The following is a 27,443-nucleotide window of genomic DNA, read 5'->3' as shown; positions in this document are numbered from 1 at the left end:
TCACAAGTGAGCTAGGGATCATAAGGTTAATTATACATTTAATAAGGTGTCAGGGAGATAACTGCTCATTTCTTTATAAAAATTAAAATGTACAAAGCAAGTTCTCTTTAAAGTATAATTACCTACACTTATGCATACAAAGGACTGATTTCAATCTCTCTATTTTATAAAAGGCTTTAACTGCAACAGACAGGGTTTGAGAGAGAGAAGTTGAACTTAAAAAAGTTTGAGACAGACCAGATAAAAATCAAAAATCTTTCTTTAGAAACAAGGACAAAATAAAATACACAAGACAATATTTAGTGTATGTTCCTCAAAGATTTCAGTCTTAAAACTCTTAACAATGCACAGCGTTGTTTTTTCATCAGCTGCATACCAGTACTAAAATGCACAGGAAAAACATAATACTCTGCATATGGAAACACCTTGAATTTCCTTCATTCAACCAGTATTGTAGACATATGGAACCAAGAAATTTTGGGTTATGTCATGATAAGTATTCTGTGTAAGTAAATTGGTTTACAAGCTCTTTAAGGTCCAGGTGAAAAGGGGTGAAGGTTCATTCCTTCAGGCAAACAGACAAGAAGTGGCTTTATGGTCCTAAACAGGGGCAAAGCACTGACAAGAGAAACTTGCAATTATTTTTTTACCAGTTCTAGACAGTCTCACCTACAGCCAGTAACTGCTCTGAAAGGAAAGAGTCTAGTTTGAGAAATGTTATCCACTTTATCCTCCCTTTCATGCTGAAATATCAAATCCCTTCTGATTCTCATCAGTAAAAGCATTCTCCCTCCAGACAGTAGCAGACACTGCTGCTGTTTCATAAACTTTTAAACAGACCCATAGATGCATTTCTGAAAGCAAGGAGTCTCCATGTATACACTAATATTTTAGATTACAAGTAAAACAATTCATTTAGATTGTTGTTTACTCTCCAAAATATAACAATGGAGAGTCATTATTCTTATCTTCCAGGTAGTGGATTCCTATTAGTGGAATACTTGATGCACATATCAGTTACAAATCTTTAATATAGCCCAAAGTGTTTCCTGAGCCATAAAGCCCCCTGTTTTCCCCCTAAACACAGAAGTTCCAACTCAGGCTTACCTATAAATATCCACTTATAACAAGGTATTTTAAAATTGTCCATTAAGATACACTGTATACAATGTTATTTCAAGTAGGCTGTAGAGCCATGAATTTAATTCTAACAGCTGGATGCTGTTATAACACGTTTCTGGAATATATGGATATTTTTCCATGTTCTAGAAAATTTTAACCGTACTGTGATTTTACTTAAAAATGAAAAACCCTTATCTTCACAAAAGCAAAAAAACCATACCAAATTTTCATTTACTCATTCCATGTCAATCAAAGAGCACTCCAAAAGAGTCAGGAAGAGTAAAATAAATTGAGGGTTGTTTTTTGTTTTTTTGTTTTTTTTTTTTTTTTTCATTTTGGTGGTCCAAGTTATATAGCAGGAGGGTTTTATGGCAAAATTGTAGCCTCCTTTTTATTTAATACTCAGAAGACCAGTTAGGCAAAGCACCACTCAGAGCCAGGGAATTGCAAGTAATACACCTCACACTATAGCAGAAGTAACTGAACAGCTCATAAAATATCCCATGGATGAAGCAGAGGTCTTTCTTGAACAGTTTAAAATACTTAAGAACTGGTAAATGAGTAGCATGCACTATCAGGAGATGATAAGAGGCCTTCATTTGAGGCAGGAGCCTATGCACACATCAGTCTGACTGCTGGACTGTCACCTGCTTGGATGAGCCTCCTGACAGAGCCTGTTTCCAAGCACCCACAGTTCGTCTCACCTCTTGCTTGGCTTGTCTTTAGCTTTGCACAAATGGCACAAATGCAGCTGTCTCAGTTCCTAATTCAGCTGAGACTGTGACCCAGAGACCAACACTTGGGTTTTAATGCATCTGTGACACTCAAATAGAAAGCAAATTCTGCTCTTAATAAACCATGAATACATTATATACAATATTATAGCAACCAAGTGAAGTAAAGTCCATGACAAGAAATCATTGCCTGCTTCTGTTTTGCAAACTATACAGCTGTAAAATACTATGTTTACAGCACTTAAGAAATTAGGTGAGAAGTTGCAAGAAGTGGTTTGCAAGAAACTGATACCTAACAGGGAACTTGGAGAAAACTATTTGCAATATACAAATAATTCCTTTATTTCCTTCATGTTATTGGAACATGAAAAATGCCCCTGACTCCGGCACACACTGCTACTCTCAGTACTAGGGCACGAGCTCATGGTTTCATCTAAAGTGTGCACTGCTACTCACACTGTAATTCAAATGCATCCCAGCAGCAGCCTATGCTGCACACCTCCTCTTTCTGACAATTTCTCAGTTAACCTTTGAAGAGCTCTACGCATTTCTGTACCTCTTGTTATGTCATTACCTGTATCAACGATCTGGCATCATCCACTCTGTCTGCACTGATATACTGAAGGAAAAGATCTGTGACAGGTTTGTAAATTCCACATTGACCGGCCAGTCGTTCTGCCATCGCACCAACTGCAAAATGATGGGTACATAAGGAAAATCTTTGATTGAAAAGCTGCTTTTGTAAACTTCACAGGCATGATTTATGCTGACTGAGCAGGTTTTATGTGTAATAGCTCTTTCATAACACCTCTGTCGAGTCAGAATATTTAAATATCATTGCAATTAACTTACATTTTTCCAAAGCTGGTTCTAATCCTTCCTCAGACACCTTTCTTAACAAATAGGAAATACTTCTGGCAGCTTGATCGGGATTCTGTGCACCAGAGATAAGCAGAGGCTCAAGGTATTTCACAGCAGCATCAAGGTCATTGCTAGAAAAAGAGATTGAACTGGCTCAGTTTCTGAAATCAAGATTTCTAAACCTAAAGAAGCAATTACAATAAAGTTTTTGTTTTCTACATCAACCTTGTATTTATCAGTAATAGTTGATGAAAAAACATTGACTAAAAAAAATTATTCACTTAGATATTGTAAAACAATTTATGACTCAATGAATAAATCAATTAATAAATAAATTTAATGGCCTTTGACCTGTACAAAGTTTAGGTGTTTTTGCCACTCTTTCTTCCTCATTAAGAAAGAAGAGTTCAGTTTGCTGCTTTAGGAAAATGCATCCTGCAAATCTACAAGGCAATATCTAAAGATTAACAGAGGGTATCTGAATAATTAATGCATGCAACTTAAGTATTTTTATGCAATGTAATTAATTATTTACCTGATTTTTCCCATGCCTGCCTTTCTGGATGCAAAAGACAATACTAAATGTCATTTGGTCATTACATTTAAATGCTTTTAATCTTAAGGCTTAAATACAGCAAATGCTAATAATATAATGCAAGAAGTATTCACCGAAGTGTAAACTCTACTTTCAGCATTTTAAAAGGTTCAAATGACAACATCTCTTACCAGTTCACATAATTAAACTGAAAGAGAAAACTGAGCACAATGAATGATTTTAGGTGAAGCAGAAATGCAGGACATGGGAAAGCTATGAAAAATGCTTTGAAAACTGAATCAGAATCATGGATCTACCAATAAATGAACATTGTGTTGGGAGTATCTGTAATAATCTGCTTTTTAGAGTTATAAAGGTACAGACTGCAAGGTATTTAGAGAATATATAGGGTGTGTATTATTTACACTGCTCAGTCTTTTCATACATCGTTCATTTTGGTATGGGTAAAGTTGATGCTCTACTTGCATACAACAATTTATTTCTTGATTCTTGTCACCAATCTCTATCTTAAGAACGCAGCCTACCTTTGCAACACTTTTATGACATGGAACTATAGGAAAATATGCAGCTTGTAATACAAATAATGAAGAGCCTCTCCCATCCGAAGCATTTCATTTACATAGAAGTCCATGCACTAGAACTGTGTGCCAAGGACCACTCAGATCTGCTCCCTGGGGCCTGGCATGCCTGAGGCAATCAGGAATCTGTGATGTACTACAGAGTTCTACAGCTTTCCTGCCAAGTGAGGCACAGGAGGTCCACCTGACAAAACTAGTTTGAAATAAAATAACAGAGTATGTAGGATTCTAGGATTCCTGAAGATTGGTTCCTGCAAAGTATATGTGAGAAGCTGACCTTGCCCTTTCTCCTCCAGGTGCTTCCTCATGCAGCTTTACACAAAGGATAAACCAGCACAGTACCAATGTATCAACTAAACCAGAAATGCATGCAGAGCACAATACTGGATTAAACAGCTGAATCACAGGATACTTGAAAGTCTGGGGATAATTATGATAACTAAACTGTAGCCTAAAGCACCAGCTAAGTATTTATAATTCTTACAAAAAAAAAACAAACAAACAAACAAACAAAAAAAAAAAAAAAAAACCAAAAAAAAACAAAACAAGGAAAGACTTCACAGATACACATCTGGCTTTCAAATTTTGAAGTAAAGACAGTAATATTTCAACAATATATTGCCATTTCAACTGCTGGAGCAGGTAGTAGATTTTTGTTTCCAAACAAAACACCAAAATCAAGAACACACACAAAAAATCTCTGGGTGCTAAGTCTAATGAAGTAATTCCACTTTACCTTCAGATTTCATAGAGCTTTTGATGTAACACCAAGGAAACACTTTACATGCATATTGGAACAAAGGTATCAAAGCTGCATTACAGCACTAAAGAAGACCTTAATGCTTCACAGTTATTATCCCTGTATATTTCATTAAATTTTCAACCACAAGTTTGTTAGGGAGACAATAACAGAACAGAACTGCACACTATACTCATCCAGAATTTTAACAACTGGGACACTGTAAAAATGGAAACAGAATGAAATGGTTAATGCAAGAGATTTCCCAGCACAAAAAAGAATTAAATACATAGTCCTAGAAATACTTACTTTTTAGTATGAGCCAATGCAATTGCATTAGGTATTAGTGAGCCAGATAAACCAAGTGATTTTGTGACGTCTCCCAGGATTCCTCCAAGTACCTGCAGGTTCTTTATATCTCTTTTTTCTGCCAGGGCCTCAGTGAGAGCAAAAACTGCTTGTCTAGTAGGCAACATACCACTGTCAAGCACTTTTTTTAAAACAGCCAAGGCATCTAACAATGGTAAAGAAGTAAGGGAAACAGAAATCAGACTTTATTTCAGAAAGCACCCTGCTGCTGATATCATTAATCCTATCCTTTTAAAAATATGTACAGGAGAAAAACTCTTTAAGCCCCGCAATCACTAGAGTGAATTCTAACTTGAATATACATACACAAATAAAAAAACTTCAACAATAATTTAGGTTGAAAGGCTGTAATATCTCATAATACGAAGCTCCTTTCAACATGGAAATAATCTGTTTGTAACCAGTTCAAGGAAAGCAGGTGTGTCATAAATATCCTCTCTCATGATTTTAAAGTCCTGACTCTTTTCTTCTCCAAACTGCAGTCAATTTTCTTTACTCAAAACCAAAAATGTTGTATATTTAAGAATAAATATAGCTTAGAAATGTAGTTCATTATAGAAACTGCTGAAGTATAATACTGAGATTTCTTTTTTTCAGTGTGCATGAAAGCTTAGTTTCCCAAAATTTAATTTTGAGGTAGAACTATGGGACACAAGACTCCTTGGAAGAACAAAAACTGAGAACTCAAGCCTTACCTCAAAAACTCCTAAGATTATTGCAACTACGTATAATAGAAACACACAAGGTCAACCCCCTGTCCATCTGCCACAAATTCCCCAAGCCCACAGCTGATGAAATCACCCTCATTTCTCCAAGCAGAATTCTTGTCAATTGACATTATCCATGTGCAAACATACACAGAAAGACATGCCCCTCTGGTAAAAATCTCTTATTCCTTACCAGCATAGGCAGGATTAATCACAGATGATAATTATAATACCAAGGGATAACACTTCTAGCATAATATACACCCACATGAAACTCCACAGCATTGCCATCCCAATTCAATATGCAGGTACTGCAGAAACCAAGTACTACTCTTTACATGACAGGATGCAAAAACATCCTGTATGCTTAGCCTTCCTTCACAGGAAATTTTTTGTACCCCACATTCTTCTTTTTAGGGAAAAAAAAGGAGCAATACATGGTGGGGGGGCAAGATTCAGAACAATCTTGGAACACATGCCAAGTTCAAATTCTTTCCTAACCAGGTGTGGACCTCACTCTAGCATAGAGTACAGCCAGCATTCTCAACAACAAGGCCAGAGAAAGATTTGAAAGCTGCATATGTGCAGCACTACTGCTGGAAGTTAGGTACTGGAGCATAGTGGATAATTCTGTGGGTAACTATATGCTTATGAAAACCAACCATGCAGCTTTCAAAATGCTCTCCTATAAACTCTGCAAATTTCCTACCATGAAACTCAAGTTCTGACTCTCTAAAGTAACCTGGTTTTTACCAAGTTCTTGCTAGAAGATATCAGAATTCTTAGGACTATACTTAGGGGCCTCCATAAAACCTTTTAACTGTACCACATTACACAGCAAAGAATGCTGATGAACTAAATGTGGTACGTAAGTGGCAAAGCAAGCAGGTTTTACACAAGTGAAAGCCATCATCACAGGATGTAGGTCAAATGGAGCTCATCAACGAAAGACTACAAAAACACCATGCCCGAAAATGTTTTAGGTAATCAGTGAGATTTAGAAAATGACTTAGTAGCTTTGATTTTCAAGGCTTCACTTAGACAAAGACAAGTAGTATCTCTCAAATTAAAAGACAAGTAGTATCTCCCAAATTAAAATAGAAACAAGAATTAAGTGTGACTATTCAATAAAATTGTCAGATAAAGCTTGTTCAATGCACAAGATAAAAGAAAATATAATTTTGCAAAGTAATGTAATTCCACAGACTTGAGAAACTTTGCATTGTGCAAAAAGTAAGATTTTTAGAGTACAGCAAGGATGAAAGTTGACGTGACAGAGAATTTCGTATGCTAGCTAGAAAATTCCCATATAGTTACTGCAATAGACAGGCAGGATATTCTGAAGAAGGGAAGAATTTTGCTGTGCAGTATTCAGGAAGTAATGCTAAAACTCATGGCATACTGGAGAAGAAAACAGAGAAGATTCATTAGAATAAAATCAGACAGGAAAGTCAGGTGAAGGCCTTGAAAGCTGCAAAAAAAAGATCTGCCAAGAGCAAAAGGAGCAATGGCATTCATGACAAATACTTCAGTGGATGACACCTGCCAACAACATGAAACTGCAGACTGAATGAGGAAGAAGACAAGTTTATCAGCCACAGGAAACAAAGAGTACAAGTGAGAAGATGTGTCTAAATGCTCATTTTGAGTATTTTAATGTAGCTGATGTTACATGGGTATGGGTTATTAGCACAGCTAGGCATGATGGAATGAAATAAAATGTAACGATGGCACAATCAAAAACGGATTTTCTGGTAGGCCCTATAAACCCAACTCCAATAATATACTGAATTTGTACACAGTTGTTTTAATGCCTAAAGGTACTGACAAAAACATGTATCAGCATTGTACTCAGACTTGCATGGAGATAAAAGACATTGCCCTGCATGTATAACTACCTGTGTGCAGAGTTTTCCTCTCTCACAAGAGTTCTAGAGCCCAACTAAATAACTAAGATGCAACACTGTGGAGCTAATCTCTAGGCTGCAAAGCAACCAATGCTGAGAACTAAAATAAAACAACTGTAAACTTTATGCACCATCTTGTTGACTACCCTTACGTACTCTTCAGCCACCATTTTCTTCACTATCATCATTGTTACATTAAAAAGAAAACCAAAGAGAGTTATTTTGTTACTGTTGGTATTGAGAACTATTAAAAAGTATTTGATTAAGTTTTTAAATCAATATTATAATCATTTAGTTCACAATCATGCACATTTAACAGTCAATTTAACTCATCTGGTATCTCACACAACCAACACAATATGCAAGAAACAACTGCTGGGAATTGTTTCAGATGCTCTAAAGTATGTTAATTTCCAAAGCAAAATGACTTGTGCTGTGAATTTTAACGCACTTGAAAGCCTGTACTTTCTCTCGTTCTGGAGCACAAATTTTGCATGTCTGAAGAGCTGTGATTCATCTTAAGAAAACCCATCTTGTGTTAAATGGAATGGAAACTGGACTAAGTGGTCAAATGACAAGTACATTCATATTCAAGCTGTATTATAAATGCATGTACAGTAATTTACGTCTCTCAGCTACCACAAAAGGCTCTTGATAAGCAGGTAATTTGCTAAATGGACTCCTTTATCCAAGTATTCGAAGGGCGTTACAAGAAAAATCTGCAGAGGCATTAATGTGACGTAAAGGTCAAGCATTGTGACATACCTTTCAAATAATCCCGCCTAACTTGCGATATGATGAGGAGGCTGCTGGCAGCACTGTTCAGTGTGAAGCCCTTGATGTGGGTCTCAGCACTAAAAGAAGCAGACATTTAGAAAGGAATTACTGACATGCTTCTGATACGATAATAAATGGTTGAGCACCAAGGTGAAATTATAAAAACTACTGTTCGTATGTTAAAAATATTGCTGCAAAATATCGACCTGGAGACAGCTTTTGTGTTATCCTGTCAATGGTTATAGAAGGATAATTTTTTTTTGCATTCTGACAGATGACAAAGTTGGAAGTGAGCAACAAAAGAAACAAAGTACAAGATTTTTTTTAAACAATCGGTTCAGATTCTTGAATGCTGACATATTAGATGACTAAAATAACTGCATGCCCTGCATTGTTCTGTTGTATCCTAAGCTGGATACTTTTTCTTCTTTTTTCAATAGTCACCATAATTATAAAATATAAAACTATTCTTTCAGCAATAAAAATGAAACATTTATTTTCAGCACTGTATATTTTAAACATAAACTAAAGCATATTATGAACTAACACCATATCATTTGGTTGATTAATTTTCAAATTTCTGTCATCTAAATGTATACAGGTTTTAAAGTGAACATCCTACATTTGCTGCCTTAGCCACATTAAAATTGTAGTTCGCTTATCAATTCCTTGTCTCCTGTAATGCAAAACTTCATGTATGTACAGCAAAGACAGCCTTTACTTTAGTAACCCTGCTAATGCTTTTCTAACACTCTGGGAATTAGTTAAGAGAGACTAACCAGCAATCACATTGGTCTTATACTACAAGATGTTCCTGCTCCTAAATGACATACAGTCAAGCCCCATTTTTAATATATAAGGATAACTTTACAAATGTTCATTTCTAGATTACAAAATCTCTACAGAGCAAAGGGGGGCATTGCCATTTACCATATCAGCAATCAAGATAAACCTCACTGATCATCTTGTGGCAAACAACTGAGCAGCCTACCTACTTGAACTTAGGGACTGAGCGGATTGGGAGGTAAGCAGGGTCATTGCTAAATTGTTCTCCTCAATCCCAAGAAAATCCTTCACATTGCACACAATATGACTATCCTCTCAGTCACTTTCAGCCTCCCAGGCTCACAAATGCAGTCACTGGACTCAGGATTTTCTTACTCTCCCAACCAATCCTCTTAATCCCTTCCTAAGCACCCACTGCTCAGTTCCGCCTTTTTTTTTTCCCTTTGTCCCATCTGTCAAAGCCCTTAAGTCAACAATTCATGCATGAGACTGTAAATTACATATAACAAAGGATTTACTTTCTCCAATCTTCCAATCTTTAGTGTGATTAAATAGATGTTAGCTACTATTACAGAACTAATCCATCATTCCAATACTCCTAAATTTCTATTTAAAACTTCTTGGACAAAATGCAGTATATATTCCTCAAAACAGTTTTAGAATGTGAAAGCAACTACACTTGGGTTGACCAGTAATGTTCTGGGATGTCTGGTGTTTGTTTCTTTCAAAGGCAGTGTAAGAGTGCTATTTACTTCTCCCACATTACTTTCTCATGGAAGTTTTTCAGTTCTAGTAACAAGGGGATATTTTGAAGTTATCGGACATTTTTAAATTATAAAAAAGCAGTTATTTTGCTGCCTATGCTAATGTGCAGAGTAAGACTATCTACATATTATTTACCTTTTAGATTTGGCTTCAAACAGTAAATTGAGTAATATGAATCTAAATGAAGGTAGCTTTCCTGTATTTTATGAAAACAGTAGAAGCTGCACAAGTTTCAGGCCACTGCACACATTTAGGCTTTGTAGGAGTAATCTCTTTTTAGTATGAGGTTGGAAAAATTCTGAAGTATCCAGAAATGTGTGCTAAACACAGATTTATTATTCCTCCAACACCATCACTTTCTTTATTTCAGTGAATTACTTAGAAGCTTTTAAAAATGCTTAATATAAGCATCACTTTGTTACTAGAAAAAAAGCTACACAGATACCCCATGGACACGACCAACATGAAGCATTTTCTGTTTTGATGCAACAGTAAGCTGTTAGTGGCTTCTCAGATTGGCATTTCTATGCTACAAGATGGAGTAGGAGAGTTGTAAAAGCACTGGGGTTGTGATCATAGTTGGCTTTGACCAGGAAAAAAATCTCTTATAAAATCCTATTACTTTACTCCTAAACATCTCAAACTTCAGAGGCTTAACACATCTCCAACCTTTTCAGTCTTTCGCATTTTTTTCCCCTGAATTTTAAATTGATGTACTACAACATTTATCTGAAGCGATGATTCTGAATCCTTGAAACACTAGCAACAAACCATCACCACCTTTCTTCTCTTCCAATCTGGAAATTACTGCTAGTATTATGCACTACTCTTCGTGCATCTTCCTTACAAGTAAGTTTGAGCTGCAGAGCAGGGAAGCAGTGGATCCATGTACAAATCTTCAGTACAGTGTTTCAAGCTTCTTCCCTGCAGAACCTTCCAATACATCTTTAGATACCTGAGTATTTTCTCTGAAACGAACTACCTAAATTTTATCAATGTTCTTTGTACTCCCTAAAACATCTCGCCTCCATCTTCTTTTTGCAAAGGTTTATCAGTTATTTGCATTACAAGGAGATCAATTTGATAAACTGATTTAGTTTTTCCTTGATATAAGCCATATATCCTGCAGGCACAAACATTACTTATTAATATTAGTAATTAATTAAAGCCCAGTTGCTGAGAGATATTTAAAAAAAGCACTATTTGTTCTTCTGAGTGCAGAATTCAAACACTTATTCAATAGAAGACATTTCTCCAGTCTAAACACTTTGAAAGAAAATATTAAAATAATCAGTATCATCTTACAGTAGACTGCTCCTGGACATCAGAAACTAAGTTGCCTCTAAAAACTACTAGGATTTTTTTACAGTACTCTACGCATTAGGTAATTCACCTAAAAGCACTTTCAAATCCACGGTATTCATTCAGTGAGTACACTTGATGACAACCGCCAGTCTTGCTCTAGTTGAATAAATTGAAAGACTTAAAATCCTTAAACCTAAATTCTTGTTCTTCTGAGCTCTATGTTGACAAGTCACAACACTTTAAAGCCCATAACCTGACCAGAACACATGTTACAGGCAGTAATTAAAGCAAGCGCCATACCATGCAACTTACTAAAGGGTTAACTGGATTCCTTTCCTTCTAATAATTCATGACAGCAGGTTGGATTTATTTCAGAAGTGTAAGAGTTGGATCTGAGGTTTATGGTCATCTCCTAGCCACTGGCATCACAGTCAAACGTACCATTTTGCATTTGGCAGGCAGCCAGCTGCCAGGGAGTGTGGGCAGGGTAAGACAGCAGCAGGGACAGGCATTCAGGGGAAGGCTCACGGGCAGCTAAGTGAAGCAATCTTGTCTGTTTGGATATTGCTCTAAAGAGGAAAAGGCAGACTGCCAGAAGGGTAGACTTTCAGCTCTGATGCCAAGTACATTTGTTCAGATTGTTATTTGAAATGAGTTATTAGCAATACACACTGTCACTCTTGTACCTTTCTAAAAATGTGGCATATCGCCCTCTGAAATGCCGGTGTATTTCTTACCACAGGTCCTAATCACTAGCCATGACCTGTTTTCCCATTAAAAGATAAGGACTCACCTGAAAATGACCCAGAAGTTATTTAACCCCTCTCTCTGAGCCAATAAAAATCCCCCAAATGAAGAAAAGCCTTACATGCGTTTCACATCAAGGGCTTCATCAAGGAAATCCTGTGCTAACAATGCTTTTACCAGCATGGTACAGCAACGACGATGAGACTCATCCTTCTGCATTTTCCTGAAGATACTGTAGGCCTCTAAAAAAGAGTAAGAAAGCCAAAAGGAAATGTCATATGCAAGAATGTTGATCACAGAAAGAAATCACCTATTCATGGAAAAATGGAAAAAGGTCAATCTTAAATCTATGTATCCTTTGCTTACATCTCGAAGCCCAGAGCTGCAGATCACAGCTTGCTCAAAACTGCCTGTATACAAACGACCAACACACACTTCTACAGCAGAAAAAGTTTGCTACTGCTCTTCCTTTATATGTGGCTGTTGCTTCAATATCAACATAGCTGGTTAGAAGGGGAAGACTCACGATTTTTAAAGCAACACCTAATTCTGGGGTATACAGTTACAGTGTCTGGTGCATGATCATAACAGCATTTAACAAATAATATAGAAGGCGATTCCAATATGGGGAGATCAAATTATTTGGCTACGACAAGATTTATACAAAACATACAATTTACAAATATACAGATATTTAGCAAGTAAACTACACTGCATTTGTTTGACTGATTAACAGTTTTATTTCATGCATTCACAATAACTGTCACTGTATGAAAAGATGTTACCAAAAAGGGGGAAAAAATGATAAGCACAGTTTTCAGTCATTTATTTTTCTGAAACAAGATTATGCAGCTATAAGCATGCAGCTAGAACTGCCAACCACGCTGTAACATATGCTAGAAAGCTGTGTTAAGAACCACAAACGATCTTTTATATCTGAACTGTGACTGCACATTTATTTTAATGACTCATGAAATAATCCCTTTGCTAATTCAAATCATAGCCACAATAACCTTTAAAACTTAGCAGAAATAGTTGGGACTATCACCACAAATTTCACAGCTAAGCGCTTAGCTGTTTTCTTCTACTTTGAAAGTAAAGATGAAGTCAACTCATTTGAATATTAATGTCATAAGAAGCATCACACTAATTGCACTTGGTACAGTGTGTTACGGAATTTTAATCAAAACTGTTGCTATAACTTTCAGTTTGCATCTTAAACTTCTTCAGCCAAAAAGTACACACAAAAACCTCCTGAAATGTAAGCACAGAAATGGCTATGCATAATTTTTTTTATTTACATCACACAGACTCCTACAGCAAGTTAATAATTAGAATTACCATGACCATTCATAATCTACTTTGTATACTTGAAACTTTGTTAAATATATATATGAACAAAGATAAAGGGTAACGGTATCTTAATAAAAATTAAATTAACTTCTGTGCATTTGAGTTTCATGTATACAAAGAGTCTGACATTACAAGAGTGATTGCACTGTCAACCAAAAGAGCAATGAAACAACACAAGACATAAGAAAGGTCCTGAAATCCTCCACCACTTTTACTTAGAGGTCTGAAGTTAGTTTGGCCTGAAGCAACGTGATGAACCCTCTTGTCTGCTCAAATGCTGATCACCAGCATTCATAGTGTTAAAGTTTAAATTCAGTGGGAACACATTTTTTCTTCTACTGTTCTGAAATCTGAGTTACCAGTAGACCAGCAACCACATTGAACAAGAGCAATACACCTCTTACTGGTATAACCTGCTACAAATGCAACTAACGATTCACAAAAATGTCGCTGACTGGTGATAGGTTTGGTCTTTCTACTCATAAATCTCTGTTTGAATTCTAATTTTTTTAAGGCAAAAAATTTCTTATGTTTAGAGACCTTACCACTAGTGGTCATGCTATCAAGCATATGTTACCCTCAATTATCGCAGTCCATAACATGCAAGATCTCCTTCTACAAGGAATTATATTTAATTTTAATTTTTTTTCATAATGACTAGTTCAGTGAAGAATTAAAAATATTTCTATCAACTTTGTTGTGTATGTCAGTCCTAACCTTGGAATGCTCATCCTATTCAGATTTTTTTCTTAACTTCATTTGCATCTCTGCAAGAAGCATGTTTGAAATATACCTAGATCAGTCTTGAATTGAGACATATACCTGATCAGGTATTATCAGCTTATGACTTCTTCAGATGGCATCTAAAATTATTAAAATATATTAGCATTCAAAAGAGAAATTTCTTGGTTTCAAAATCATATTGTGTTGTACCAGCTATTTCAAGAAGAAAGATTTGTTAGAGAAGTGACAACTTGCCAAGAAAGTCTCAGTTCTCAAGACAGTCAAATCTGTTTCAGCAATTGTGACTGTTTGGGATATGTGTTACACGATCCCCTAGAGTCAAGTTCTCACACTGAGGAATCAAGACAAAGATGAAAATATGACTTTGCATAAATCAAGCACTTTGGAGAACAGATTATCAAAACGTGTCAGACTTGGTAAGTTCATTGAATAGTTACATAACTAGATTGAGTTAATCTTTCTCTCATCAAAAAGCTGCCCTATTACATTCACACCAAATTTACATTATACTGTTATATAAAAAAGCCAACAACTTGATATTTTTACGGTTTTTTTAAAGGCCAAAAAAGCAGTTTTCCAAGAAGACAAATAGTTTTCCAACATAGTTGGGACATTTTTTCCCCTTCATTCCCAATAGCTCTAGACCACCTTCTCCCAAATACTGCACCTTTAAACAAAAGAATATACAGAAGTGATTTATTGCTAAATTCAATATCCAATATTATCAGAGAAGTAATACTTTATTTTTTTTTTGTTTTAAACCAGTATCTCTGCAAAGTCTAAGGCACATTTATTTGTTTCCTCCTGCTCTCCGTTTGATCATTTACGATACCAGATGGACAGGACACTTTGCTAGTGAAAATGTCATGAAGTGCATCCCCTTGGTTTCCTTTAATTTTCAATGAAAATATTTCTTATTTCCTTCTGATACCCAACAGTTACCAGCATGAAGAATCTCCTAAAAACATAATGTCTTCCATAATACACTTTTCTTAATTTCATATACATAACATGATATTGCACTCCCAATATGCAGAATGTCCAGATTCAACTTTAGACTCCTAATCTAAACAAACTGAATATTTAGACTGAATAATTCTAGATTGTAGTTTCACTAACAATGTAAATTAATGTCTAAATGACTGATATATTCTTCTTTTAAAAACTCAGAGCTTAAAAATCTGTGTCCAACCCATAAAATACACTGATTACACTTAGAGAAGAAAATTACTAGGTGTCTTGCATTTATAAATCTTCCTCATCCAGCAAAATTAATTTTTAAAACTATTGAAATCTATTTTCTATACCACATTCAAGTGAGGTACCTCGTTATTTACTATACTACAAATGAAGAAAAGAAGTATTTCCAGAATATTCAAGTACTCTGCACCTTGGAAAATACTAGAAACGAACTAACCAGGACCAAGGCTGTTCTTGGTGGTGCAGAGCAACAGGACAAGAGACAATGGGCAGAAACTGATGCACAGGAGGTTCCACCTAAGCATGACTGTGCTGCTGACTGAACACTGGAACAGACTGACTAAGTGAGGTCGTGGAGTCTCATCACTGGAGATACACAGGGATCCTGTTCCATATGCTCAAGGATGAGACTGCCTGAGCAAAAAGGCTGGACCAGATGACCCAGGGTCCAGCCTGACACATTCTGGGATTCTGTGATTGCTCCCCATTTTGTAAGGTCCAGTGAAGCTGCTACTTCTTCTGTCACCCTGCTTTGGGATGAGATGGACAGGAATGAATTTCCAATGATTCAACATAGACTAAATCAAAGGAATGGCACTGAAATACACTCTGCTCTTCTGTGTACAAAGGCAAACATCCATGCCTAAATTAATTCTGTTTCTAGCAGAGACTGGGAAGTTTGGACAGAAGAGCTCTGAAGTTAACTGAAACCTTAAAATTAATGTAGAATGGAGGAAAAACCCACAGTGGATTTCAGTCTACCTTTTACTTTATTTTGCTTGCAAAGCATCCGTATTTCCAGTTCTCCAGTAGCAGCACTTGTGCTATCTTCAGGGCTACCCTTTAAAAGAAACAAACATTTAAATTACTGTAATGCTGTGTGTTAACGTTTTTTTAATATGAAGAAATATATTCTTAAATGTTGTTAGCTAGGAAAGTTAAACTCCACTTACTTTAGGTACCTCAAATGGAACCACCTGACCATTTTTCTTAAGTATATTGGCAAGTAAAATTAGTGTCTTCTCACGAGGAACAATATTTTCTTCCTGAATTTTAGTCCAAATAGCTTCAGCCTTTCCCCAGTCTTTGTTGCTGTCTGAAACAAGATTAAAATCTTCAGACAACAGCACATTTAGAACATACATTCATATCTAAGGTGATTCAAAACAATGTCTTTGGAAAATAATTCATCAATTAATCATGTACTTCTACTTCATCCGATCATCAATTTGAAGTTTTAAACTATTTTAATACATACAGGATGTCAGGAAAAAAAAAAACAACCAAACCCTAAGGATTATACGAATTTTCAGATGAGAAATCAGCTCAAAAGTAGTGCAGAACTGATCATCCCAGATCATCAGTTCTATCATTCTAGGCTATTAATTGAGATTTATATAGGCATCACTGTACATAACTGCAAATAAATAGAAATCTGGACTTCATGAAAGAGAACAGTTAACTACCTAGAGCAGGTGGTTTCCTGTTGCCTTTATATTTTCTAGCTTTGCAGTCACCAATTGTGAAGCACTGGTTCACTCACAGACACTATTGATTTATACTCTGGTAAAAATGAGCTCTCTAAAGCAGAACATCTTTGCCAATAAACTGCTTTGGCATTTTACTGAAATCAGGTTGAGTTCTCCTACTATACATGCAAATCTTGTAAATTCTTTGCTGACTCTTCAAGAGCCAGTCTTTCCTCATAAGTGCACTGCAAAGGGTGAAAGGTGACATTTGAAAGCTGCAGCAATGGAGTATTTGAGGATGATCAGATCCTGGACCAGATTGTTCAGAACGGCTCTTTAATCTCCACTGTTGGAAATCACCTCAAATCTTTACTAGAATCTTTACTAAACAAAGCTATGATGTGATCTGACTTTGGAGCTGTCCTAGTTCCAGGAAACAGCCTAGGCTTAAACTCCTGAGGTTTTCTCCAGTATAAATTACTCTGTGATAACCAAATACCTTGCTTTCAACCTTTTTGATTGCTGCTTGGACTAGATAGTAGTCTCCTTTTTTTATATGCCTAAAACAGATCTGAAGTTGTGGGTTTGGTACACAATAACAGTCCTACTGTAGTTGTGCACGGGGCAGCTTTGACAGCTAATCTGAAATGGTTGAAAGCAAGATTATGCATGGCTTTTGTCTTTCATGGTGACAGAAACCCACAAATGTTTTCCACTTCTTTGAATAGATGAAATTGGTTCTGTCTTCTGAAAGAAGACTGAAGATTTTGCATGACAGAATTTGATGAATTGTATCTTCTTAGATTCTCTTCCTAGCAGGCACACTGTCAGACTTAGTCACTGCCAGAGGTGAACAGGATGAGTGGAGAAATAGGAAGGTTCTCTCCCTGTTGAGACAAGATTGATTTTCAGGCCTATTTGATTTTTGATGGTGAACCAGTATGTGTAAAGCCAGAACTAGGTAACGCTACAGTTTTCTTAGAAGCTTTCCAAGGCTTCAGGAAATGAAAAGAAGCAAAATTCTCACGGGGTCTCTGGTAATTTCTTTGGGCAAGTACTCATGGTCTTCTCTTGCTGTAGCTAAGTGCCGTGGGGAAGAGGCCTGCATCAGTAGTCCTACTGAACCAAAAATATCTATTTTTTGTATAGGAGAACAGCCTAAAATTACTTCAAACTCAAAAGTAAGCTTTCCAGGTACATCAAACTCCTGTAATGGCTCAATAATATATAGATACATGTACATACATTACCAAAGTACACGGAAGTCCCATAATGCTTTATGTCCCAATTTACTGTTCAGTGCTCCATACCCAATCTTAACACAATGTATTTTTTCAGTACTTTAAAATAAATCTCAAAAATTTTAATCAATTATAATACAGTATAAAACACTTAATAACAAGGCCAACATACAACTGAAAAACACAGAAAGGAAGAATGAAAACCTCATAGATACATCCTACACTAAGTCTGTGGCACAGAAATTAACTTTCAGGGGTTTTTTAAACTGTTTCACAGTTATAAATGACGCAAATGTTAGGTTGTGGCTGGTGAAAAGTAAGTAAATTACAAAAATATATGCACCTTTCGGAACTAGATTCAGTTACAGGAGACCCCTGATTTTTATCAGTTATGAAGATAACAGATGAGCAGGTTTTCTTCTCTAAGCACATCAAAAGCCAAAATAGAGTTAACTTTCAAATTATAACACCAGACAATAGCATGGATTGGAAAACTTGTGCTACCTAAATCTATATATTACTTTCATCCATACATATACACACACACACTATACTAAGTGTTCAGGTCTCCAGATGTAAAAAACCCAACCCCCTGACCTCCCCTCCCCCACAAAATGCCTCCGAAATGGTACCCAGACTAATTGTGTATCAATACACAGCTTCTCTCCAGGGTTACATCGCATCTCCAACCACAAAGGAAAACAGAGCACAAACACAAAGATCTCGTGCTCACTTACCACACAGTTCAAGCAGGTGGTAGTACATCTCATCTCTATCACAATCAAACAGATTCCGAGTTAATTCTACCAACTGTTCCAAAACTTCCATCTTCAAAAAGAAGGAAGAACAGTTATACTTCAGCCAAACAATTATTTTTCTATGTATGTGCACATACATGCTGTGTGCAGTCAGCGAAAATAGTATTTCTGTTTAAGTATACACCAGCATTAAGTTCACCTCATCAACCTGTCACATGTCCTTTCACAAACATAAAAATCAAGCAAGAAAATACTTCAAAACAATTTTTCTTGGAATAAAATGACAGTTCCATAGAACACATCATATGAATCACATACCTGTTCACCCAATATACACCTTTTTGCAAACCAGCGCAATCTTCCAGAGTGTGCTCTCAAGCCAGGTGTCTGTAAAATATTTCCACAAGAAGAAATACATTACTGCACATTGAATATTCTAAGGGAAAATAAACATAATAGAGGTATTCAAAACAAAAGTTCATAGCTTTTGTTTGTTTAAATGAAACTACAAGCTCACAAACAATCATCTTAAGTTGCATTTATGAGACGTAAAAATGGCAGTCATCTTATTCAAGACATTCTCCTTTTTTGGTTGAACATTGCTGAGAGAGTTAATTTAAAATACACTTCCAAAGAACTGAAACGTTTAATAAATCCTATCACCATATTAATTATTACTGCTGCTACCTATAGTAATCCTTTGTATTACTAATGGTAAAGAATTACACCAAATGTTTCCAAACTGTCTTCACAATAGAAATATCTGTATTCAGCACCACTGCAACTTAGCAGCTAGAAAAGCATTCTTCTGAACTGCGCCATCACCATTTGGTGATGCCAATATACTGCACAGATGCCAGGTGTAGTAACTGTAGGGCAATTCTACCCCAGAACAGAAGGCTCAAGACTTACTCTCAAGGCTAAGACACTTCAGGCTTGCCCTTAAGTGTGTGTACACAGAAGAACTGATGTGTAATTGTCAGCATGCCACAATTCTTTCTGTTACTGACTTTCCCAGGTTGTGAGCCTTTGCTTATTCATTGCTTTGTTGTTTCAAGCAGACTACAGCTATATTGTACACATGCTCAAAGAAAAGGTTTCAATCCTTGAAACTCCAGCTGGTGTAGAAAACCACACTGTGCCTTCCCAGCACCACATGCCATAATCAGAACAGCAGTTCCTACACTTATGTAAATTCTGAAATAAAGATAGGAAAAGTAAAATTTTTTGAAGAGAGATCACACGTTCTACCTACTCATGTCCAACATATCTAAAAAAGGTTACAGCGAAAAGTGTGCAAAGCTCCATTATTTTTTACCTCTTGGCATTCCCTCCCACAGATACTTGGATTTTCTTGCTTTATACTATCTTGTCTTAGCACAAACATAATTTACAGAGTGGACTCTGTTTTTAATTAAAAATGTCCAGATTCATATTAATATAGCTTTAAGTAATTCCAAGGAAATGTCTGTTCACCCCTAAAGAGAAACGTGTTTTGACTCCTCAAGGCCTTTAGGTTTGAATATTTTAAGAAATCTCTACAGTTTAAATGCGAAGTGCAACTTCAAAAATTTGAATGCCAGTTTGCACAGAAGAGGCAGTTTGAACAAAATACTGTGAAAAATATTTCCAGTTGCATAACAATGTAAACACTTACTACTGGAAATATGAATTTACCTTATCCCTTTTAAACACAGATTATTTCCTTTTCCCATATTCTCCAAGTGCAGAATTACTATCCTTGCATCTTTCTGAAATAATTCGGCATACACCAGACAACCAGCGTGCAAAATTTCAGCTTTGCACTCTTAAGTTTTGCTAAATATCTAGGAGACGGCGTTCTGCAGAGTAAATGTCCATATAATCCCACCAACCATCTAACCATTCTATGAAGTCAGTGTCAGTGTTTGCAAAAACCAGGATGCTAATCCCACAGCTCCTCAACATGGAGCATCTCTGTGTGTTTAGCTGTACTGTTAGAATAGTCTCAGCCCAGAAGGTCACAGAAAAATTGTGGCTTCCCACACATTCAAAGCAGAATATATAAACATAGGATTCCAGGTACATGCTTTTTTCCCAATTAGTTGTTTATTTGGTTGGGTTTTTTCCCTTTCCCACAGTTATTTATATTGATAGGTACCTGTTCAGTGCCTTTTTAAGAGCTACCAAGCAGTTTCACATAAAATATGCTGAAAACTAAGTCAAGAATTAACATCTTACACAACAAGCTCTTGATACACAACAGGCTGTTGAAAATGAAAAAGAAAGAAGTATGTTGCCTGCATTTGTAGCTAATCCTCTTTAGGACATGGTAAAATTCAAATACTGAATTCACTTACAACTTCCAATATCACTGCTGATCCGAATGCCAATGAACTCAACAGCTCGAAAGCTACAAACTTTTTATAGTAAATCCTTTCCTGTTCAGAAATGATTGATGTGTCTGTCACTACAAGGACAGCTGAGTTATACAACAGATATCCTTGTGTTTCATTTTGAAATTGAGACGTGTTTTCACATACTGCAGGTCTCAATCATCAAAAGAACATCTAGGTCAGATTAACTAAATCTCCAGGGCTTGCCTGATAGTCCATATTTGTAGCTTATCCTTCACAATCTTAGGGAATTTTAAACATTGCATTTAGCAGCATGCAGAGCTTCTACAATACAGAAGACTAAAATATAGAATAACAAAATGCAAGGAATAAAGTAAATAAAACTATAATTACTCTCCCAAATTCCCATTTACAATTTTGATCTTGCTTGTTTCAATGGACTAAAAAAAAATATAAATCTATATCGAGTCTTAACGGTTTCTTTGTCTTCTTGGGTTTTTTTGTTTGAGAGTCTCAAGCAATTCACCCAGCATATAAACCAAACACAGATTTCTGGCTTTTACATTAGTTTGAAATATAAAACAGTTGTACTGTACCAAATCAAACCCTGTTATCCTCTCTGTAACAATAATTACAGGAGAAAAGAAAACAACACAAAACACAGCAATACTTTGCCTTTAGTGCTCTTCCACTCTCCAGCTACCTGAGGTTCAGTGGATCACACTGGTTCTAATAAGTTATTTCTCTTCCATGAGCTCTTCTGGTTGCCCCTGAAACCCCTTCAGATTAATCACATTCAAAAGATCTTTTGGCAATGGGTTGGCTCCAATACCTTCTGCAGAGAACAACCAAAATACTACCACTTTTGACTGTTCCAGCCTAACTTCTACTAGCTTCATTTGAAACATCTGGATTTTGTATTAGAAGATGATACACAAATGATTTTTCTATATTATCTCAGTTTCATACTAATTTAATGATTAGTATACAAAATAATTCCCCGTTTCTTCTCTAGGCTAAAGTGGAATTCAGCTACTTCAACATATCTTTTATAGAATCAGTCCACAGTTTTGATCCAAACTTAGACATGATATGATTCATGGGGTGTCCTACACAGGGCCAGGAGTGGGACTCAATGATCTTGATGGGCCCCCTTCCAACTTAGCATATTCTGTGATTCTATTACAATTACACTTGCACACTTACACCCACACCAATTTACTCACTGATTCTATACCTTCACACACAGTATGTGTGAAAAATATGCGGCATCTTTGGAAGAACTCTTGTCAAGCAGCACTCAAAAATCATGTAAATGCAACAGTCCTAACACACTGAAAGCACCTGATTTGTTATCCTCCTTCTGAGAACCAGTCACTTCAGACATGTGATTGAAGGGGTCCAGTCAGCAGATTTTCTGTACTAACATTTTTATTTGAGCTAATTTCTACCTATTACAGCTGAAAGAAAACAGATTGCTTGGAAAAATATTGACCTGTCAGGGAGGAATCTATTAGATGTTTTTCTAGATTTTTAAATAATGATAGAAATATTCAAATTCTGTTTACAGTAGTATTCTGTAACTGCTATAGCAAATAGAGCCATACTGGTTCTTTTTTACTTTCAAAAAAAAGCTTTTTTAACAAAAAAAGTTGAAAAAATTACAGAAGACATATGAACATATTTGTTTAGTCCTCTCCATTTGCCTAAAACCAAACTTTCTCTCTTCAAACACAAAACTTACTTACAGAGAAAAAACATTAAAGACAACATACAGACCAGAAGCCCTGAGTCCTGTTCAAAAAGATGACTTTCAGGAAACTAAGAGCTGAAAACTGCCACATAACAGTGCCACTTTTGCTGGCTTAAGTTGCCTGTTTAAAAACCAACAACGGCATTTTTCATTTGGCATATATGTGACATGAGATGGAGAGCTTCTGCTTGAACCTTCCAACACTGCAGGTTCACTAATGACTACTGTGTGCTGTTTGGCAAAATAATTCTTACAAATACCAGAGTCAACTTACTCTAGCCTTTCATAACTTCAATGTGAATAACACATCAATTCTAACTATTCAAGTTTAACCCTGACCACCTTCAGTGATTTATGTCTACTTCAAAATTTCTCTATTTTCTTTGCAAAAAGTTCCATCTTTTCTAAAGGAAACAGTTCTACTATAATCACTAATTCAAACATATTGGAAAGAAACAGTCAAATTTTCTAAAAGCCATCCATGTTGCACTTCCTGATGGTATTCTTTGGAAGGATAGATCCATTCATTCCTCTCTCTGTAGCTGAAAAAGCCAGTAATAGTAAGAGACAGCCAGTGCTGCTAAAGGAAGAAGAACATTTCATGAAGAGTTACATCAGCAGCAATAACAGACTTATGCTACCAGTACCAGAACCAGTTACTGAGATTTAGATGCCAAAGCAATGTCTTAGAGGAAAATGAGTCACTTCTCCAAGCAGACAGCCTTGGGCAGACAGCTACAGGAACTGATGTGTGTCATTCCTAACAGCTCTCTCCAACATAAGCATCAGGGAAAACACAACACTTGATGGGAAGCTCTTAATCTAAAGACAGATTTTTTTTTTCCCTGATTCCACAAAAATGTCTATGAAAATCTCACAAATTCCACACAGCTTTAATGAAGCCTGGGATATTTTTGCATGGCAGGCTATTTGAGCAAAGCTGTTTACAACATCAACACTGGACGCTTTCCCTAGCTTAAAATTTGTGGCAGAAGATCACACTTCTACTAACCAGTAGGTGCACTTTTTAATCAGAAACTTAGAAGAACATACATAAAATTTCTGTACCTTATGTAGCCCTCCTAGTCTCCATTGAATGAGATGATTAAAACTATTTTACACTTCTATTATTATTTTCTCCTGCTAAACACTCCTTCACTTTCAAATAACAATGCATTAGTTTTTTAAAAATACCGATTAACACATTTACATGATTTTTAAAAATAATCTTATATCTTGAGTTAATATGTATGCAGGTATACCACTTTCCTGTATTTCTGCCACTATAGTCTTTTTAACAAAGACTAAGTGAAGTGTAACTGAATATATATATGGATATATATTCACTGCTGAATATACAGAAGAAAAAAACTATTTTAATTATTGGTTCTGAACTTTTATCAGTAGCCCAGATGCCCACAAAAGATCCAGCTTTAGAGACCAAGGGATCTAAAAAAATAATCTGTGCACCAAAAAGCATCTTTCCTGTTGCAATCATATCAACTGCCTAATAAAACACGAGTGCTCCCCTAGCTCAGCTTTCCTTTAAGTCATTGTACTACCTACAGCTACAGCTGTTCATGGCTGGTGATGGAAGCAAAACTTTTTCTACAAGTTCATTTTCCACTCTGAAAGAAGTTTAGTTCTCAAGGGTTTCAAAGACTGTTTCTTTGGTGATGGCACAGAAAGATACTCTCACTCACTTTACTCTTTCTAAACAAAAGAAAACCTTGCAAACTCTCTAAAGGTGGAGTAATTTCTTCTTCATAAGCAATTTTGCCCAGAAATAAGTACGACTAAAAAAAAATACATCTCCCATAATACTGAATTCTTTAAAGAGAAACTCATCTAAAATATGTGGACTCTAGTTCAACTTTTTTGGGCAAGGGATAACTGTATGTAAGCTTGAAAACAATTATAGCTGTACCTTCAATATATCTGCTTCTCATGTTGATAACGAGGGGCAAGTACTCTACTGCAGAATGGAATATTAAAACTTATGAGTTTCTCCACTGCAAGTCCTGCCTTCAAAGCTTACTCAGTTATAGCGTATTTGGTGTTTTATTTGCAGTACCAGATATTTAAATAAAGACAGAGGGACACATGTCTACACATCTACCCTCACTAATTATTCTCCTGAGACTGATGAGAATTCAAGCTCATGCTCTCCTTTCTGCCTATCCTGCAATCACACAAGCAACCAGTCAACATCTACTAGGTCAATTTTGATGTAAAAAGCAGCAGTAGTTCATAGAAGGAAAAGACAAAGCTTTCCACTGAGAAAGGCTGTGCTGTTGGTTTATGGCTTTTTTCTTCTCACGTATGCATTTGCTGCAAAGCTTCTGTCAGTTTCACAGTTCACTGACTTGACCAACACAAGTATCTGTTGAGTAAATACTCATGATTTTATTTATTTCACTTGAAAGAGGAATATCTGCTTCTTTATGTTAGGCAAACATTGAGAAAAATGTCAGGCAACTTGATTGTTTTCCAAAAATACTAAGATAAAAGTAGGATAGAGTTTTACAACTTGATCATTACTCAACACAACTGAAACTGATGTACATTTGGAATACTCTACATTTACCAGTAAGTTTTCCAAGATATATTATGCAGTGAAATATTATTACAAAATAAATTAGTATTCACAACAATAACCCCACTGGAAGAAAAGGTGACAGAAAAAATACACAAAAACGTTGCTTAAAACAAAGTCCTCAAGGTAATCCTAGTCTCAAAACAGAGCAAAGAATTTGCTGTTGGCCTTGTAATGTGGTTTTATGATGAATGAAAAAAAAAAAAAAAAAGCCATTATAAACCTCTTCCTTCTAACACAAAGTCCCTGGAGCTAAGAAAAGACACACAGATCTTGCCATAATCCCACATCTGAACACACTACTGTCTTTCTTTTGGGAAGGAATTTCTTCAGTTGTCATCTCCTTTACCAAATTTACTTATTTGAAACATATCCCTTCCCTGTAAGAAAGGAATATTTAAGAACTTCTAAATAACATAGACTGAACTAGTAAGCACTCCTTTTATCATTAACCCACATACATTGATGCATGGAAGGAAAATTTAAGTTCACTAATAACTAACTGCATCAGAGTCCAGTTTTGGAAGGAGAAGTAATGATTTTATTGGACTAATAGGACTCAATAGTAATAATTTTAAGAATTAATCTTGTCTTGTAATTATAGGGTTTGCATGCTTAAAAGCTCTTTCCCCTCCATTTCAGTTGTACACAGTTGCTCTAATAAAAGCTATTACATCCCCTATGAACTATTCCTAAATCTCAGACCACCATTATCTAATACCATCTTGCTCATAAACATTTAAATTTTGTTTTAATTACCTCCACTCTTTTCTCAACAGGACCAGAAATAAGTCTTTGTAAATAAATGCAGACACTAAAAAAAGCATCACTAAATTACACATAACCCATGCACCCCCCTCACTCCCCCAACCCTGCTGTCACAAATCAAGAAAGCATCTTCTTTTGGTAGTTCATCTCCAGCAAAAAATCAGCAGGACTCAATTTGATGATGCAGACTCTTAAAAAAAAAAAACCAATCTGGATGAAAGAAGGTTGTAATCTCTCAATATCATGTAGAAATATTCTCATTGTTTTTATGGCAGATTAAATCCAAAGGCAACCCGTATCTTGAGGTCTGCTGACAATGGATGTCACAAGTCTTTGCTTAAATCTATTTACCTCCTAAATTACCTTGACATCTGTTGATAGATATATTCCTGTACACTAAACTCACCCAAACCAGTTCTTTTGTCAGGTCCCAGACTTCAGCAGCCTTTTCTTACATTTCTTCACAACAGAACACGTTTTATTGAACTATTTCACAACCATTTGTCCCTGAATTCTTCACACTAATGTCTCAAGATACATGGGATATGGTATGATAAATTTAATTATTAAATACAAACAAGATATTTAGTATGAGAGTAGATGAAAATAGTACCACACTTGATTAAAATCTGGTTAAAAGAATTCTGAAGCCATGCACTATCGATGGCCATTTTCAAGGAAAGCTCCTCTAGTGGAAACAAAACAGACAGGTTAAATGTCTACTGAAAAACTCTGCCACACAGTTCTGAGATCTTTCCCTGTATTCCAACCCTCCTGGCCTTCATTTCCAGCAAAACCAAAACCAGAGCAGAAATGAGAGCTTTTACTCTTTCACTGACAGAGCAAATTAACAGCTGTTATTTTAACTGCTGATGTGATTTGATCTAGAAATATTTCAAGAAGCATCTGTCGAACAACACGAAGACAGTGGAACACTGCTACCAACTCCTACATCCTATCAGAGGAGTCCATATGCTCCCAACTAAATATGCAACAAACCTGATACCTTTCTGAACATGGTGCTTGTTTTGGTTTATTTAGGTAAGTATTTTGCTGTACAATGAAGCTTGATTTAAGGTGCAACGATACAGTGCAGAAATGGTTTAACATCAGTTTAGTATCTTGCCTATTCAGTCACAGGAATTAAATGTTCATTTCTGCTTCACGAAAACATGGTTCACACTTTCAGTAAGCAGATTTATAGATGGGCTTTGCTTGACCCTCTGCTGCAGGACTGTTAAAGCACTGAATAAGATACAAATCTTTTCAGAA

The 27,443-nt window shown here is 36.0% G+C and overlaps 1 protein-coding gene across 1 annotated transcript in view; it reads right to left on the bottom strand.

The window, feature by feature from the left end:
* LRPPRC (leucine rich pentatricopeptide repeat containing) overlaps positions 1–27,443 on the bottom strand; it is an 87,373-nt gene that overhangs the window by 6,597 nt on the left and 53,333 nt on the right. The window contains exons 26-34 of the mRNA XM_066316091.1: positions 19,037–19,105; positions 18,698–18,788; positions 16,204–16,346; positions 16,013–16,091; positions 12,075–12,195; positions 8,339–8,427; positions 4,900–5,104; positions 2,709–2,848; positions 2,431–2,546 (exon numbers count right to left, since the gene is read on the bottom strand). Of these exons, the coding sequence (XP_066172188.1) occupies positions 2,431–2,546; positions 2,709–2,848; positions 4,900–5,104; positions 8,339–8,427; positions 12,075–12,195; positions 16,013–16,091; positions 16,204–16,346; positions 18,698–18,788; positions 19,037–19,105 (1,053 nt within the window). The remainder of the gene's footprint in view (positions 1–2,430; positions 2,547–2,708; positions 2,849–4,899; positions 5,105–8,338; positions 8,428–12,074; positions 12,196–16,012; positions 16,092–16,203; positions 16,347–18,697; positions 18,789–19,036; positions 19,106–27,443) is intronic.

Source organism: Sylvia atricapilla, chromosome 3, assembly GCF_009819655.1.
Source record: "Sylvia atricapilla isolate bSylAtr1 chromosome 3, bSylAtr1.pri, whole genome shotgun sequence".
Taxonomy (NCBI): Eukaryota; Metazoa; Chordata; class Aves; order Passeriformes; family Sylviidae; genus Sylvia; species Sylvia atricapilla.
Note: the sequence above shows the minus strand (reverse complement) of the source record. Positions and strands in the feature narration are given on the sequence as shown.